General features: G+C 45.2%; 1 protein-coding gene across 4 annotated transcripts in view; it reads left to right on the top strand.

The window, feature by feature from the left end:
- The window catches only part of FBXO34 (F-box protein 34), a 96,260-nt gene extending 77,343 nt beyond the window's left edge, over positions 1–18,917 (top strand). For all 4 annotated transcript variants that reach the window (XM_042464641.1, XM_042464649.1, XM_042464633.1 and 1 more), the window contains 2 exons: positions 11,396–11,602; positions 16,146–18,917. In XM_042464641.1, the coding sequence (XP_042320575.1) occupies positions 11,523–11,602; positions 16,146–18,282 (2,217 nt within the window). In that variant the 5' untranslated portion in view covers positions 11,396–11,522 and the 3' untranslated portion in view covers positions 18,283–18,917. The remainder of the gene's footprint in view (positions 1–11,395; positions 11,603–16,145) is intronic.

The following is an 18,917-nucleotide window of genomic DNA, read 5'->3' as shown; positions in this document are numbered from 1 at the left end:
AAAGAAGTGCAATTCAACGTGTTCTAGCAAACATTTTATTCAAAACTAACAATATGCACATTCAAAGATATAGCTGTGTTAGTCTGTGGAATCAGTACGTAGAGAGATCTTGTAGCACCATTGAGACTAACTAAAAGAAAGAAATTGGCAGCATGAGTTTTCGTAGACTTCAGTCTACTTCCTCAAATTTGCATATGCACATGTGTAAACAAACTTTCTAGAGACCAAGGAAAGGCTTCTTCCAAAACACATTCAGAGATAGCTGCTGTCCCTTTTTAATCTCTGTTCTGATGCTCACAAATGGTCAGTGAGATATTCTGGAGGCAGCTGCTGTTTACCTTGCCAGTTGTAGGTGGACACACACAGCTAAAGTCGGAGCAGCTAGAGCAGGTTCCTACTCTTTCCCAGCTCAGTCTTCATTACATGGTTTATTACATGGTAGGAGCCCTGGTGGCACAGTGGTTAATTTCTAGTACAGCAGTCACAAGGTTGTGAGTTTGATCCCAGGAGCTCTGTTGATTCAGCTTTCTATCCTTTTGTAGGTCTGTAAAATGAGTAGCCAGCTTGTTGGGGGCAGTTGGCTTACAGATTGTAAACCGTTTAGAGAGTGCTGATTTCATTGATAAGTAGTATAGAAATATACACTCTATTGCTATTGCTGTTTATTGCGGACATAGTGCTGCAACCTAGCACCTAAAGTCTGTATGTAGAGTGATCTTGTAACATCTACAAGATCTCTCCATACTGATTTTACAGACTGACACTGCTGTATCTTTGAATTCTACCTAAAGTCTGTGTTTGTCCAGTTCTCCTTCACCATCTTTCCAGTGCTGATGCATCTAAAAACCCTCCAGTTAGACAGAGGATGAGGAGGAAGGGAAGGTTAAAGAGATGTATGGGAACCTCATGTAAAAAAAAAATTCTGGAATTTCCCTAATTAAGGCATTTTACAGACCACCCAAAAGGGCGGTCTGCTGCCGCCCTTGTTTGCTGCGCGAGGGAACCGCAGCGGACAAACCGCGCGGTTCCCCGGTGCAGCAAAAAGAAGCCTCAAAAAGTGGCTTCATTTTCTGGCACTGTTGTGATGCCTCAAGGCGCCAATGGTGCCCTTGTTGTGTCACAAGGGCGCTGAGACGTGTGGACGCTAGGCATCTGTCAGTCAAAATGGCGGCGCCTATCTGTATAGGGTGCTGCCATTTTGACGCCCTCGTTACATGCAAGGGGCAACGCGCGTCAGGAAGCGCTGCCCCTTGCGTGTAACGACGGCGCCCGATTGGGGCTGTCTGGAATGCGCCTAAGATTCCCACTATAATTTCAAGAACTCTCTTGACTCTCAAGCAGCCCAGGGTATTTTTTTTTTTTACAGTTCTTTTAAGGAAACAGACAAATTGTGATTCTTGAGATTACGTACTGAGCGAGAATGACTTTTTCCACATATGCCAAAGTAAAAAGAGTGAATGTATTTTGTTCGGTGGCTGCTCCATCAGTTTACCCAAGCGAGCATTACAAAAAAATTCCTTGAAGAAACTGAAGCTGTACCATCATGCACTGCCAGAGCACCAGAGACCTAGCTGGCTGTTGGCACACTTTGCCGGTACTGTGGAGAGACCGCTGGATTGAAACTGTTGGGATTGTTCTCTGCCTGCATTGGCGGTTACGCTGCATCTGTTCTGTGCAAATCCGTGCTGCAACAAGGAGAATATGTGGCTAGACTGGAACAGGATGACCTCTACACGTCTGAGAAGTAGTCAGCACTATCCAGTCTAGCAGGTGGTCTGCTCCCCGTCCCTGTTAACCGCACCATTAACTTGAAGAAAGAGCAGCTACACCAACACCAGCTGCTTTGCAAAACTCAAGGGAGCTGCTGACAGGAGAGGGGAAATGAAAGACCTGATTTGGTTTGTTGTTGTTGTTAACTGCCCTCAAGTCGACAGTGACCAGATGGATGAGACATTTCCAAGACCCCTTGTCCTCAACTGCTCTGTTTAGTTCTTGAAAATTCAGCCTTCCTAACTTTCTGCTGTCTTTCCTAGTATTATTGTCTTTTCCAATGACTCGTACCTTCTCATGATGTGGCCAAAGTACACCAGCTTCGGTTTCATCATCTTGGCTTCCAGGGAGAGTTCAGGTTCAATCTGTTCAATGCTCCATTTGTTTGTCTTCTTGGCTGTCCATGGTATCCTCAGCACTCTTTTCCAGCACCACATCTCAAATGAGTTGATTTTCTTATCTGCTTTCTTCACTGTCCAGTGCTCACATCTATACATGGTGATGAGGAATACAGTGGCCTCGGCGATCCTCACTTTAGTGCTCAGTTGTATATCTTTACTCCTTAGGCTCTTGTCTACTTTCACAGCTGTCCTTTCCATTCCTAGTCATCGTCTGATTTCTTGACTATAGGCTCTGTTCTGATCAATGTTTGATCCAAGGTACGGGAAACCTTTAACTATTTTCATTTCCTCATTGTCTAGTTTGAATTGTATGTATGCCCTTCATTATTTTGCCTTTACACTTTCTTCTTTGAAAACAATACAAAAGCATTAAAAAGTATAAAGTTTAAAAAACAATTGAACAATTTAAAAAGTTAAAACAATTACACATTAAAATATTAAGTTCTATTAAAAATTATATGCAAGCATCCATTATATCACAACCAGTCTCTTTCAAACATTAAGAGAGCTGTCTCTCCAACATCCAACTGGAGGGACCTTGCTTGTGCTCTGAACTGCGGTAGCCCAGGAACCAGTTTAAGGCCTCCTTCGTACAAGTTGTTCTCCCCCTTGTCAACCACTACTCAGACACTAGCTGCTGGGTTTGAAATAAAGCATGCTAATGGAATAGAAATATACAAAATGGGATTCATGCAATCAACTAACCTGCATCCAAGTGCCATTAGGAAAAAAACTGAAAAGGGAAGAAGCAAGACTTGGGTAGTTTCAAAGCCTCTGTTTTTGGCATACTTGGGACTACATTTTGTGCCGGCTTTCCTTCTGATCTCCTTCCTTTTATGCTGCCACTTTTTTTCTTTTTATTTCCCTTTTCTAAAAGCCAAGGGATTTGTGTCTGTGGTATCCGGATCTCGGCAATAGGCCAGCATAATTTCTTGTAAGAATAGCCACCCAGCGTGCTGAGCTGTTAAGCTGCCCACAGCCATGGGTGTTCCTGAGGAATAATCGTATGTGGTCTGAGGGGTATTCACATGCATAACTCATGCTTTATGTGAACATGTGAGCCAGAGGAACAAGTGTACCTACTTAATGCCACCCCTCCAGCATTTTCTGGATGGATAACATTCCCTCCCCCCACTGGCAAGACAGTGCTTTCATTTTCTGCCTTTAAAAAAATAGAGTTTGAATTGGCAGAATCCTTCACACAAGCAGTACACAGTTTTCTCATATTTGCACAAGTCACCTAAAACACAGCAAGTGAGGAAGGAATGGCTTAGTCCCTCCCTGCCTCCTACCCACCCTCCAGCTATTGGATGAGCAGTTTCTCTATCCCCATTTATTTGCCTTATTTCATAGAATCATAGAGTTGGAAGAGACCACAAGGGTCATCCAGTTTAATCCTTACATGGAGGGAACTCACCATCAAAGCACCCAGACAGATGGCCAATCCCGCCTCTGCTTAGAGACTTCCAAAGAAGGAGAGTCCACTACTCTTTGAGCTTTTTCTTCCACTGTGAACTACTTTACTGTCTAGAAGTTCCTCCTAATGTTGGGGTGGAATCTCTCTTCCTGTAGTTTGAATCCATTGTTCCATGTCCTATTCTCTGGAGCAGCAGAAAACAAGCTTGTTCCATCCTCAATGTGACATCCCTTCAAATACAGTACTTAAACAGGGTTATCATATCACCCCTTAACCTTATCTTCTCCAGGATAAACATACCCAGCTCCCCAAGTCTCTCCTTATAGGATATGGTTTCTAAACCTTTCACCATTTTGAGTGCCCAGAACTAGACACAAGATTCCAGGTGAGGCCTGAATAAAGCAGAATAGAGTGGCATATCTAGACACTATACTTCTATTGATGCAGCCTAGAATCACATGGGCTTTTTAGCTGCTGTATTACACTGTTGACTCATATTCAACTTGTGGTCTTCCCTGTTGAAGTTTATGTTGTTAGTTTTGGCCCAGCTTTCTAATCTATTCAGATCATTTTGAATTTTGTTCCTTTCTTCTTGGGGTATTAGCTGCTACTCCTAATTTGGTGTCATCAGCAGATTTGATAAGCATACCGTCTGTTCCTTCATCCAAGTCATTCATAAAGATGGTGAATAGCACTGGGCCCAGAAGAGAACTCTGTGGCACCCCACTGGTCACTTCTGTCCAGGATGAAGAGAAGCCATTGCTGAGCACCCTTTAGGTTCCCAATTGCAATTATTTATTATACCAATTATTTGAAGCTACATACAAAATGTGTGCTGCTCTGCTACTTAGTTATGGCCCTTCTGAATTCAAGGGACTGTGATGCCAGATTTCTCTGCCCAAGATGCCATGTGAGCAGCCATGCTTTCCTAAGCGTTGTTGCTGTTGTGCCTTCAAGCAATTTCCGACTTATGGTGCCCTTTAAGTGACTTGATCATAGGAGTTTCTTGGCAAGATTTGTTCAGAGTGGGTTTGCCTTTGCCTTCCTCTGAGGCTGGGGGAATGTGACTTGTGACCATCAGGGCTAGCCTGGAAGAAGGAAGAGCCCTCCCTCCAATCCATCTGCCTTGGTCCAGGCCTCAGAGGGAGAGAAGAACCACTGGACCTCATCCCCTTTCCCTCCATCATTCCCTTCTCCTTTTGTTTTGTGTCTTTTAGATTGTAAGCCTGAGGGCAGGGAACTGTCTAAAAACAATACTTGTAAGCCGCCCTGAGAGCCATTAGGGCTGAAGGGCGGGATATAAATACCTAAATAAATAAAATAAATAAAGATCACCCAGTGAGTTTCTGTGCCCAAGCAGGGATTCAGATCCTGAGTCGTAGTTCAATTCCCAAACCACTATATCACACTGCCTCTGCTAATTGCTTCTTAAGCATTACTGTGTCTATTTTCCTATCAAGTCCAGCTTGTTAGCTGGCTGTGTGCTTTGGGCAGTTAATTCCACCCATGGCTACCAGGTGAGAATGAAGTTGAGCTTTAAGTAGCTTGTCTTCCTTTTGGTTTCCCTGGCCTAGTAAACATTTCAACAGTTTAGTGATTGAGTCAACTTTCATTTCCTCTTGTACTCTTTAGCTCTGTGCTTATATGGCAAACTGGTTCCCTTGCCTGCAGTGTGCAACCAGCTGGATCTCTCCTGCTACAGCTTCAGTTTTGAAGCAGGTGAGCTATGCAGACGTTAGCCCCACAGACTTGGTTACAAGTATGCAGTGTGTTGGCTTTTTCCTCCCTTTGTGAGTGAGAATGAGACCTTGCAACCCATCTCTGAAGCCCCATGAACAGGGAGCAGGTGAGCCATTGCCTCATGTCAGCATGGTAACAAGGAAAGTGAGGTGTTATGGAAGGTTTCCTCAACCCAGTGCCATCTAGATGTTGTTTGGGTGTCTGTTCCATCAACTTCAGCACTGTAATTTTTTGGGGTATTTCATTTTTGCTTTTGTGTGATTTTGACTGCTGTAGAGTAAAGGTTTTGTGAGATTCTTGGAGGGGAATCTTAACACCAAATTATGACCTTTATTTATTTATTTATTTATTTATTTTCATTTGTATGCCGCCTTTTTCCCAGAAGGGACCCAAGGCAGCTCACAGGTAAAAAGCATATCAAAAACATTACGATAAGAACATAAGACATTTAAAATAATCTAAAAACCATATAAAACCACATAAAATATCCAAAACCTAAATGGCATGACCAACACATACACGCTCCCAACAAAAGCCACCCTAGCATGTTTATGTGTTAAAATGCCTCCTTAAATACAAATGCCTTAGTTTGCCTACAAAAGGCTAGCCTAGCCTTTATTGACCTTTGGCTTTTATTTGCCCAAGGAGTGGGCAGTGTATGATAGAGCTAATAGTGAGGGGTGATGGGAGTTGCAGTCCACCTGGAGGGCCACAAGTTGTCCACTTGATCTACAACCATGGCCTAAATGCAGTTGTTGTCAACTAGACCTGTTGAATTCATGGGATTTACATAAGCCGTTGATTGGCTGATTGATTCAGGGGTTGGGACTGGCAATTACATTTAAGCCTATGACACCTAGAAGCTTCCCTTCATCCACCAAAAAGAAAACTGAGGGGGTGTTCCCACTTGCGATTTACAACGCTTTAAAATACACCGGTATCAGTTAAATAGATTCAAAATAACCCTGGTCTTATCCCGCGTTCCGAATCGCTTTTTTTCTTCGTTCTCATTTATCAACTGATTCGCTTTAAGTGATCCTCTTTCATTCCTATTCAAATAAAAAGGTGTTTATATAAACCGGTTTTAGCCTTATTTCGGTCCCACTCACCATTTTGGGGCTGTCAATCAAAGCAACGTCATCATAACGTCACTTTTAAATTTCGCGGTTTGTTATAAAAGAACCAATGAGGAGGCGCTTAAAGTGCCTTCAGAGAGCTCAGAGATCAATGGGAGAGGCTTCTGGCAAAGCAAATTTGGGGAGCCCAAGCTGTTTCCAGAGAAACTATGGGGATGGGTTTTGCAGGACAGCATCCTCTCTTGATGTCTCCCAAGACAGCCAGGGAGAATCCCTTCAGAGAGCCCAGAGATCAATGGGAGAGCTTCTGGCAAAGCGAATTTGGAGAGCCCAAGCTGTTTCCAGAAGAAATATGGGGATGGGTTTGCAGGACAGCATCCCCTCTTCATGTCTCCCAAGACAGCCAGGGAGCATCCCTTCAGAGAGCCCAGAGATCAATGAAGGAGGCTGCTGGAAAAACAAGGAGGGAGCACTCTTCCCAAAGATTCTCTTTCCAGGGTTGGAGGAGAAGGCAGATTCCGTTTGAGAAAGAGAGGGAGAAAGGCTCTATTCCCCCCCCCCCATTGATCAGAGCCTTTCCCTGCCTGGGCGAGATCAGATGCCTCCTCGCGAGGAGGCTTCCCTTCCCTGCCTGGGCGAGATCAGAGCCCAAGCGGGCAGGAAATGCCTCTTCGAGAGGAGGCTTCCCTTCCTGCCTCTCCTCCGTTAGAAATGGGCTCTCCCCACACAGAGGGGAGGTTGCAATCCACCGGGGGAAGCCTTGTAGTCCTTTGGCAGATGCAGGCGCTTGAGCAGCCGGGACTTCAGGCGCTTAAAGCGCTGAAGAGATTAAGCGCCTGTAAACCATTAAAATAAAAAAAAAATTCCTTATCTCTTATTGAAAGACCACAGCGGACAAAGGGGTGAGGGAAGCAAAAATGGCGTCAGCCACGACGGATGGGGACAGAAAGGGCGACTCCCCCCCAAGCCAGCCCATCGCACTCCGCTCCTCCCATCCAGCTAACCCGATTTCAAAGGCTGTCGTTCCTATTTAAATGCTCCGATTCCTATCCCGATTCAAGGAAAAAATGTAGGTTCGACCCTTCTATTTTTTTAACCCGCGTTAAATGACGATAACACGAATCAAATAATAAACCGCTTTACCATTCGATTTTAGGTGGGAACGATTGCGGGTTGCTCTAGAACTGTTCTAGACTTAATTCGGTTTCTAATAAGAACGATGTACCTTGGATTCGATTTGTAACACGGAGTATAAGCCAGTGAGAACACCCCCTGAGCAGATTGCCCTGTTGAGAGTTTGCAGGCTACATTTCACACACAGAATGGATTCTGCTTTGCCTAAAACCCTATTGAATATAAAGGTCTGCCTGGTAACTGTACCCCATAACTATGCCCTATAACTCTTTACCCACTCCTGCTTGAATGCCTTGGTTTACAGCTTCTGTATATGCTGAGGTTGCTGTCAGCTGCCTCAAAACCCCAACACAAGGCAGGTTTGGCATGTATCTGGACTACACATGTAGAGGCCCAGTGTTCCTTTCCTTTGCTTATGAAATTAGAGAATCATAAGTCTCGGAAAGGACCACAGCACAAGGTCCACAGCTAAAGCACTCCTGAAAGATGAGCATCCACCACCCTCTGAACCTTGTTGTTGTTGTTATGTACCTTGAAGTGCACTTCTGACTTAAGGTGACCATCAGACAAAGCTATCACAGGGTTTTCTTGGCAAGATTTGTTCAGAGGAGGTTTGCCATTGCCTTTCTCTGGGGCTGAGAGAGTGTGATCCTGCCCAAGGTCACCTTGTGGCTTTCATGGCCAAGTGGGGAGTCAAACTCTTGTCTCCAGAGTCATAGTCCAACATTCAAACCACTATGCCATGCTGGCTTTACCCTCTGGAACAGTCTTATATTAAATCTAAAGCAAAAGTGGGGAAGGTACAGCCCGCAGGTCACCAATTTGTGCGGCAGTTCCTGTCTAAAATATTTTGACTGGGCTGATTTCCCCCCCATCTTATCCCCCTGGCTTAAAACCATTGCAAAATGCAATGCCTTTGTTTTCCCAACCTCCCATGTACCTGTTTTTAAAAACCAGCTGGGAATTGCCTGAAAATAAAATCAGAATGACTGGTGACATCACTTCTGATCCTGTATGGTGTGCCAGTGGGTCTACTGAGAGGGGCGCATGGGTGAAAAATGCCCTCTGCCCAATCTTCAGTTGCCCACAGTTGTTCTAAATGGAAAATTCAGCAAGACTGAGCTATGGGTCTTTTAGCATCAGTGACCTGGTGGGATTTATGCTCCTGGAAGTTACATGTTTTTCTTGAAAGTAGGAATAGAGGCTTGGGGTCATTTAAAGCACATCTGGATGCCCTATGGCATTCAGATGATGATGATGAACTACAACTCCCAGCACCCCCCTGCCCATGTTAGCATGAACGTTTGGATGGTAATGTCCAGCATCTGGAGAGGGAACTCTCCGTGTCATGGCTTGAATGAGATCACACCAGTACAGCTCTGAACTCAGCATGGTGGTGCAGACAGATACCACAAAACAGGTGCCAAGATAACACATATTTGCAGAATAGCGCCACTGGCAGACTTCATGTTATTGAACATTAACCAGTTATGTGGAAAATGCCCCTGTACTTGCGGGAGGGTGGAAGATAAGCAATGCATTCATAAATGTTATCTTAATGGAACAGATGGGACATTATCTGCAGCTTTTAATGGCAGGATCTCAACGCTGCCTCTGTGTAGGGGACAGCCAGTTGTTGTTGTTTTCAGATACTACTATCTTGACCTTTGTGCTATCTGTTATCTATCTGCACTGTTTTTCTGGAAATGAACTTCTTAAGCCCTTCTTTGTGTATATGTCTACATTTATGCAAGTCCATGTGTTTGTGTTTCAATCAAACAGTCAACCTGGTTTGCATAAATATAGCCTATTTGTTGCCCTCTTTCTTTGCTTATTTTTTCCCTTTGTGATGAGCCACAAGCTGCCATATTGATGAACTAAAGTGTGTAGGGATCATATTTTATGAACATTTTCTTTCTGCTTGGAAAATTCCCTCTCCCCAGCCCACCAGCTTGGCCATTTTCCTGGAAGGACTTTGGAAAATGTGCAAAATTGTTCACTGTGATGCCAGGAGAAATGTGTCGCAGAGAAACTGTCACGGTCCAACAAGACCTGAAGTGTCTTCCTCAATACACAGTTGAGGGCATATTGGAATATGCGCCCCTAAGTGCAGATGATGTCTCTTAGCCCCCTCTGTTGCTCTCATTGGCCCATGTTTACACCCAAATCTCTATTCTCCAGCACACATTAGTTTGTGCAACTGGAAGTGGACTGAGGCTTTGTAGTGTAGGCAATAAAACTTCATTTTCCCTCATTGACCTCATCCTGCAGCTGGTGTATCTGATAGGATTCATGCCATCATCAGGTTGAAGACATGGTTGCTGTGAAGAGATGTGGGAGGAGGTTTCAAAAAGGGTTTTAAAGATGCCTCCTGCTCCCCTTTTCAAAGTGCAAATTTTGGGGAGAAATCTGGTATAGTATGATGCTGATTGGCTGAGCGTATGGTGACATGCAAGCTTATTGGCAAGTGTTTACTTACAGATTCCAGGAGGAAGCTTTGTGGTGGTGGTGGTGGTGGTGTGGCGCCTTCAACTGTATTCTGACTTATGACAACCCTAAGGCAAACCTGTCATGGGGTTTTCTTGGCAAGTTTCTTCAGAGGTGGGTTTCCATTGTCATTATCTGAAAATGAAAGTGTGTGTCTTGCCCCAGGTCACCCAGTGGATTTACATGGCCATACTGGGATTTGAATCCTGGTCTCCAGAGCCATAGTCCAGTGCTCAAACCACTACACAATGCTGTGGAGGCTTCCTGCTTGAGGATTTTCCAAGTATCAGTGATTCTTAACCGTTGGCCATCCAGATGTTTTGGACATCAGCTCACAGAATCTCTTAACCTTGGTCAAACTGGCTGGAGCTTCTGGGAACTACAGTCCAAAACACCTGGGAGACCAAAGGTTGAGAACTATTGTTGTGTAGATGTTGACCTATTGTCAGATAGCAATGATTTTACTGTTGTGGGTACTGTATTTGCAAGACACTTGGGCAGTGCTCCTTTCTCTCAGAAGCTCCCAGAAGATCATCTGATGCCATTCCTGTCTCTCCTTTCTGATTCTCCTCATGTATCCACTTTTCATCCAGACAATCTGAGCTTCAGTCCTTGATAGCACCTCCATGTTGACTTTGAGAAAGATCCTTGTCTGAAACCCCAGAGAGTTCCTGCTGGTTGCTGTCCAACAACATCTGGAGAGCTACAAGTTACCCACTGTTAGTGCACACGGAACTGATTTGAATGGAAAATAGATCTTCCTCTGTTCCTCAGTGGTCTGTTTTGTTTGATGAGGACGAGAGTTCTTGAGCACCTTTGTGTTGTTTGCCTCCTACCCTGAGAGACAGTATATGTTTCCCTAAGACCTCCAGGGTGATGGGATGGGGGAAACATTCCAACATGGAATTTCTCTCTGCCTCAGAACACTCAGAGACAAAAGGACAGAACATCCAGCATCATCACTCTAGCAACAGTGACTCTCTTTGACACTTGGGAAGAATCTGCATTTCCCTGCACCCTCAGGAAGAAACACATGGATACTGCAGTCTGGGGTTCATAAGGCAACTGTATATTGGTACAAAGGGTCAAATTAGGGTGCAAAGGAGTTCAAGAGTGTCTCAGAGGCACTTGATATCAGATGTGCTTTGTTCCTATCCACTGAAGATAGCTCCCTGGGGGGCTACTACCAATCCATGTATACAGTACTGAAATGGCCCAGTGGTTTCCTTTCTTTGCTGTTTCAGTGCTGTTGTGATTCTTGGCAAGGTCCCTATCCCTAAATACAGGCTGCAATGCTGCTAGGGAAGTGTGTGTACCTATATCCATGACTCAGCCTAAACTCTTGTCTCCATTTCATTCTTTTGCCACAGCCTTTTCTAGGTGCCAAAGACCCGGTTGGCCATTGTGTGGGGCGAGATAAGCTGATGCAGGAGCCCAGGTTGTGGGCTGAGATGGACTGGCTGTGACAGCCTGCCGCAGGTGGAGGTGGAGGGAGTTATGATGAAGAGTTCCTGCCGAGCTGGACTCCACCGGGAACTGCTGAATTCCACAGCCTCCACGTTCCACCCAGTCAAACGGTATGGTAGACCAGCACCCCTCCCCATCCAGCTGCATTATTTTGAATGTTAAATACTTGACTGCATGACTGCCATTGGATAGCACAGGCCAAACCTTTCCCTTGCTGGTGTCGGACTTCAACTCCCATGCAGTCCAACAGATTTGAGAGTACCAAGATAGAGATGGCTGGGATTAGAGCAGTTGTACTACCATTTTTTAAAAAAAGTTTTCCACAAAGCATTTATTTTTCTGGGACATAAATGCAGGTATATTTTTTTGTGTCTGAAAATTGGTGCTAGATGTGAAAGCAACTTATGCCACAAATACAAAAAGGGGAAATGGGATGCTTAATGGATCGATTGCTCGCAAGAAAAACCGGGCACAAAGTATAGGTATCTATACTTTATGTATAGTGTATACATAAAATATAATGTATATTTAAAGTAAAGCAAACACTGTTGGCAGTATTTATTGAGATATACAGGGAGCATTTGCATCCCTTGCTGACTTAAATAGTATTATCAACTATCATGAATACAAATAATAACAAATCCTCATTGAAAACACACCAGGGAAGCAAAGGCAGAAATCTCAGCCATCAGTACAGTACGGTCACTTTTCATCTAAACTATCATTTTTGCTGGAAAACATTGTACAAACTTAGTAAATAATTAATGAATTAAATGAGGATGTGGGATGTTTATTTTCTACAGTGGTCTGCCTTTCCCTGGGACCTTATGTTGGGCCAGGGGTTACATTCTGATGATGGAAAGGGTCTGTCTCTTTTCTTTTTCTACCAGTCTCTTTATTCTCATACTCATGTCCTCTTCTCTCTTTTCTTTCTCTTTCTGTCCTGCAGGTTGCCAGGTGAGGGACGGGTGATTCTTTCCAAAGGGTCTGAACTTATTTGGCTCCATCTAACACCTAAAAGATACACATACAAAAAAGGGAGGGAGCCAGCCAATAAGAGCAGAAGTACCCACTGGGCTCCCCAGAATAACTATATCTGATTCAGTGCTGTTTAATTTCTGTATTAATAGCTGGAAGCGGAGGTGGTCAAGTCAAGTAGGCCTGGTAGCCAAGGATACGCAGTTATGCCTGATGAAGGAATTGCTTAGAGATTCTGCGAAATGTTTTGTTTTCTTTGAGGATATTGACAAAATGGAATGGCTGGCAACAGAATAGCCATAAAACAGGGTACCAAATAGGGGGTTCCCTGTGGTTATAAGATTTCTTTAAGGCTGATCTTCATTGTTAGGCTTTGCTCAAGATTCTCTTGCTGGTGTATGTCACCTTGTGTGTTAAACAGTAAAATAAGCTTTGGATGCTTTGGGGCAGGGGTAGGCAACCTGCGGCCCGCGGGCCGGATGCGGCCCAGTGAGGCCTTGGGACCGGCCCCAGCCCGGTCCTGCCGCCGATTGCCGCCGTGGCCTTTGGGGGGCAATTGTCTATAGAAGCCTCAGAAACATGCATTTATATTAACATTTTTTTAAAAAATCAGCAAATTTTTTCACGTGTCCTCCATTTTTTTTAAAAAAGTGTCTTCCATTTGAAAATTTTGTCCTACATTTGTCCTGGTTTATTTATATATTTAAATTTTTTTTAATTATTTAATTATTTATTTTTTGGCTTCGGCCCCCCCCTGTCTTTGGGGGACCACCACCCCCCCCGGCTCCAAAATGTTTGCGCCCCCTGGCTTTGGGGCTTGTCAGCATGTGAGTCTGCTTAAAAAAACCAAAGAGACCAACCCCCCCCCCCAGGCGTTCCCTTTATTATTATTATTATTAACCTTTATTTATGAAGCGCTGTAAATTTACACAGCGCTGTTCATTCAATCTTTTTTAGTTAGACGGTTCCCTGCCCTCAGGCTTACAATCTAAAAAGACATGATACAGAAGGAGAAGGGAGTGGTGACGAGAAAGGGTAAGAGGTCCAGCAGTTCCTCTCAACCTCCGAGGCCTGGACCAAGGCAGATGGACTGGAGGGAGGGCAAGGCTTCATAATGGATGGTTAATCATTATCCAGGGAAAATACATAATCACAAGTAGGATAATACATATACAGTACATAGGAATACAGGAAATGGATCGATAAACAGCCAACAACAGAACATCAGATAGTAAGCGACAATTATGCGATGCCTGGGAAGGCTTCTCTGAACAGGATGGTTTTCAGCTCCGTTTTGAAGCTGGTTAAAGAAGTGATGGCTCTTGCTTGTGGAGGAAGAAGGTTCCAGGAGTGAGGGGCAGCAAGTGAAAAGGGGCGAATCCGGGATGGGGCAGAGGAAATCCTGGGCTGAGACAGGAACCCTTGACTACCAGAACGGAGGGCCCTGGTGGGAAGGTGAAGAGAAAGAAGGTCTGATAAGTAAGGAGGGGCCAGTCCATGGAGGGCTTTGAATGTCGACAGCAGGAGCTTATACTGAATGCGGAAAGGGAGGGGGAGCCAGTGAAGGGATGCCAACACAGGAGAGATGTGGTCAGAGCGGTGGGTGGAAGTGATAATGCGTGCAGCTGAATGCTGGACAGAGATTAAAGGACGGAGGTGAGAAAGAGGAAGCCCAGCCAGGAGGACGTTACAGTAATCAAGTCGTGAGATCACTAGGGCATGGACCAGGATCTTGGCAGTAGAGGCAGTGAGATATGGTCGGAGTTTGGCAATATTGTACAAAAAGAATCTACAAGCCTTGGCTGTGGTCTGGATCTGAGGGATACACGACAGAGAAGAGTCAAAGATAAAGCCAAGACTGCGGGCTTGCTGGACTGGTTGAATGGAAATGTTGTCCACAGAGACAGAAAAGGAGTGTTGAAGGTTGGGCTTAGGAGGAAAGACAAGAAGCTCCGTCTTGGACATGTTGAGCTTCAAACGCCGATGGCGCATCCACTGCGAGACAGCTGTAAGGCAAGATGAGACTTGCTGTTCAAGCCTTGGAGAAAGGTCAGGGGCAGAAAGATACAGCTGGGTGTCATCGGCATACAGATGGTAGGAAAAGCCAAAAGAGCTAATGAGTTTTCCTAAGGACAGTGTGTAGAGAGAAAACAGAAGGGGACCCAGAACAGAGCCCTGGGGAACTCCAACAGATAAGGGAACAGGAGAAGAAGTCTGACCCCCTGCAACTACTGCAAAAGATCTGCCAGACAAGTAAGATCGAAACCAGTCGAGAACAGAGTCTGAGAACCCAAGGTCAGAGAGTATGTCAACTAGAAGACAGTGATCAACAGTGTCAAAGGCTGCAGACAGATCGAGAAGAATGAGAACAGAGTAAAGGCCATTAGCCTTGGCCTGTAAAAGGTCATTCGAGATCTTAGTGAGAGCTGTCTCTGTAGAATGCCTTGGGCGGAAACCAGACTGAAAGGGATCAAGGATGGAATTGGCTTCAAGAAACTCAAGACAGCGCGAATAGACAACCCGTTCCAAAACCTTAGAAAGAAAGGGGAGAAGAGAAATCGGACGATAGCTAGACAGAGAGGAGGGGTCAAGAGAAGGTTTTTTCAGAATTGGGGAAATGAGAGCATGTTTGAAGTCTGAGGGGAAGGAGCCTGTAGAGAGAGAGAGATTGAAGATATGGAGAAGCGAGGGCAGAAAGGAGGGAGCTATAGAGATTAGAAGATGAGTAGGAATAGGATCAAGAGGACAGGTAGCAGGTTTGGAAGAGTTCAGAAGTGTAGAGAGTTCATCCAAAGAGGCAGGAGGAAACACAGAAAATTTGTTAGGCGAGGGCGATAGAAGATTAAGAGCAGAAGAAGAATCAGGAGGGACTATCTCAGAGCGAATAGTGGTAATCTTAGAGATGAAATAATTAGCAAAGTCATTAGGAGAGAAAGATGAAGAGACAGGAGGAGAGGGAGGTTTAAGCAAAGTGTTGAAGGTGGAGAACAAACGCTGCGGGCCTTTAATGCCACAAGAATCTCCTGAGCTGCTCTTTTTGTGGCAAAAAGGAGTGGATTGCCTCTCCTAGAGGCCTCCAGAGGTAGCCATTCACCCTTTAAATACCCCTCCCCTTGTAGTGTTTAATTTTTTAAAAATCAATTTTTCAAAATCACAACTGGACTTCTCATTGCTTACTGTTTTTGTTTTTGTTTGTGGTGGACATTTTTGGCCATTTGCAGGGAGGATTTTTGATCAGAAAATTAGATTCCAGATCTACCAGAATTGCCAACCCATGCCAGTAGTATTTTCAAGGAGAGGCTGTAGTGACAGCAACTGTAAAATGCTCAGTAGGACCAGTTAAGATTTACCCTTGCAACTTAGGCATGCATGCATCCATTTGTGTTTTAACCCAGAACTTGAGATATGATAAGGAGTATAGGTCAGTTGCTCCCTTGCTCACACTTAGTTGAAGACACTCTCTCCCCCTCTCTCTCTTTCCCTTTCTTTCTTTCTCTCTCTCTCATGTTCCACATCCACCAGCAACCATGCAAAGGCACAGAGAGTGAAGATGTCTCATGATACATCTCCTTTTCACCTCTGAGAAAACCTTCCTTCCTTTGTCAGCTGTGTCCGTGAATTAGCTACTTTGGTTTTTAACAGGCATGTTATTTTTCTGTTTCCCCCTTTCCCTAGAATATCTGGCATGCACTTAAAGCCATATCTCAAGTTACAGAAGAAAGAGCGATCTCTTGACATAAGCCTGGACCTCCCACGAACCCCACTCATGAGCCAACAAAGGGGGTCCAATGAGGAAGAACCTGACAGAGCCTCATCAAGCCTTTTTCCCAGCCCCTCTCTCCGAAAGCCACTGGGCAGCCTCTCCCCTAACACCCTCTGCAACAGAAACAACAGCCAAAGCCATGCGGAAGGACCCAGCATTAAGGAGAGAAGAGCTGCCCAGCCTGCCACTATTCATCAAGGTGATGATGGTGAAGCACCTCTGGATATCTGGGCGGTCGTGAAACCAGGCAACACTAAGGAGAAGGTGGCCTTCTTTGCAGCCCAGCAGTGCAACGACAACAGGGTATCCTCCATGAAGAACAAAAGCAGCTGGGACATTGATGGGAGGGCAACAAAGCGAAGGAAAAAGTCACTTGATATCAAAAAAGCCAAGATCCATCTGGAAAGGATGAGGGAAACCAGTGGGAGGTGTTACCAGCCTGAGCCATTTGCCTGCAGCGTGGAGCACTGCTCTGTACATAATGTGAATGAAGTTGGAGAGGGGGGTTTCCCTGGCCGTCCTCTGTCAGTCGTTGAGATGGTCGCTTTCCTGGAACAAAGAACCAGCGTTTTGCTGGCCAGCTGCACCAAAAACTGCCCCAGTGCCTCTGCCATGATCAGGTTTCCTGGGCAACCCAAAGCTGTTGCCCCTTCTGCTCCTGGATCCTTTCCTGCCTTGGGGGCTGATGAGGCTCCATCTGAAGAGGTGCCCTGCCGGGGTGGTGGTAGCAGTGGTGATGGAGGGCCACAAGCTGAGCCAGTGCGTGTGTTGGAGATGGTAGCGAAGCTTGAATCGCAGTGCCTGAGGCGCCAGAGTGAGCGAGAAGCAGGGAGCCTGTCACGAAACAACAGCTTCCGGCGGAACGTGGGCCGCATGCTGTTGGTCAGTGGAACAGCCCCCGAGAGCAGTGCTGACAACGCATCCGTTGGGATTCTTCACCAGGAAGAGCATGGAGGCAAGGAGGGAGATGAACCATGGAAATTGAAGCACAGCTCTCCAACAGAAGACAGCGTATGGGAAGGTCCATCTGCTGGGCAGCCATCTCTGTCTGCCAGTGCTCCCAGAGTGGCAAATGACCTTCAGCTTGACCAAGGCGATCCAGACACATCTGGAAGCTGGTGTGATCCTCAAAATATCACCGGGCCCCCTCTCCCTTCAACATACCCAGCAGTTGCTCAGGCATGCCCACATTCCTTGTGTAGCAACAACGCAGCTTTTCATTATACACCTCAAGAGCCAATTACTCTTTCAGATTCAAATCCAAACATTCACATGAGAGAGTCTATCACTATTCGCATATCAGCAGCCAGGACGGACAAAGGTTGTAGCAAAAGCCAACGTTCCAGCTCCAGCTTTGGTGAAGATACTCTCCCAGGGAGGCTGTTTTTGCTTTTTTCTGAGTGTGAAATTACCCAAGAGCACCTACAATTAGAGGAGGTGGTTCCTACAGAAGAATGTCAAACGGATGAGCAAGAGAGGGAACCTCATACTGTCAACTGTATTTCTGGGGAATTTCCCGAACTTTCTTCAGAGGAGAGTGCTTTGCAGACTCTTGGCTCTTCTGCTCTAAAGAGGCAGAGGTCTCATGACTTTCTGGAGACCAGGTTCAAGATCCAACAGCTCTTGGAGCCCCAGCAGTACCTGGCCTTCTTGCCTCACCATATCATTGTCAAGATCTTCGGCTTGCTTCCCACCCGGAGTCTAGTGGCCCTCAAATGCACTTGTGGCTATTTCAAATTTATCATTGAGTACTACAACATCAGGCCGGCGGATTCCCGCTGGGTTCGTGACCCACGTTACAGGGAAGACCCTTGCAAACAGTGCAAAAAGAAATACTCCCGGGGGGATGTCTCCCTCTGCCGGTGGCACCCAAAGCCCTATTGTCAAGCACTACCATATGGCCCTGGGTACTGGATGTGCTGCCACCGGTCCCAGAAGAGCGTCCCCGGCTGCAAGTTGGGCCTTCACGACAATCACTGGGTCCCTGCCTGCCACAGCTTTAACCGTGCTCTTCACAAGAAATCCAGGGAAGGGGAGGAGGACTGTTAGCACTTCCCAGAAAGGACGGTCCTTTCAAGAGCCACAAGCTTTGGCGGGAGGAGAATTCCACGCCTTGTGTGATGTTTACACTGTATATAGTTTGTGGGTGATTGTTTTCTTTTCCCCCTTCCACAGGGCTATGAAACTGCACATATTTTTGAATCACAAAAGCCTTTGACCTTTTAGAGGAAAGATCACATTCAGGCCATCTGTGTACATAGATAAAGCTCTAGAATCTCTTTGTCCCTGAGAGAGTGTCTGATAAACTGATTGACCAACGTTTATTTGCTACAACGCAGCTATTGAGAGTGTTGCGGCTACAGTCCCGTGTTTTAAAAGTGTCTCGTTCTCAAATCTGTATATCCTGTATAAAGTATACATACATATATATATATATATTAAAATATATATATTAAAAATGTTTCTGAAAGGAAACTCTAAATAGGTAAAAGAACAATCTTCAAAAAGATGGTTTAACTGGACAACCTGAAACTAGACTAGAACAAATATTTGTTATATCTTAGGGTGGAAGTGAGCAAAAAAGAGGAATATTATCACATAGCAAGAGAGCTCTGGTCTACTGTGCCCACCTTACCTGGTTTTTGTTTTGTTTTTTTTACTTAAATAAAAATGTGCATTCTAAA

The sequence above is a fragment of the Sceloporus undulatus genome, chromosome 1 (assembly GCF_019175285.1).
Source record: "Sceloporus undulatus isolate JIND9_A2432 ecotype Alabama chromosome 1, SceUnd_v1.1, whole genome shotgun sequence".
Lineage (NCBI taxonomy): Eukaryota > Metazoa > Chordata > Lepidosauria > Squamata > Phrynosomatidae > Sceloporus > Sceloporus undulatus.
The sequence above is the reverse complement of the archived record's forward strand: the minus strand, read 5'-3'. Positions and strand labels throughout refer to the sequence as shown.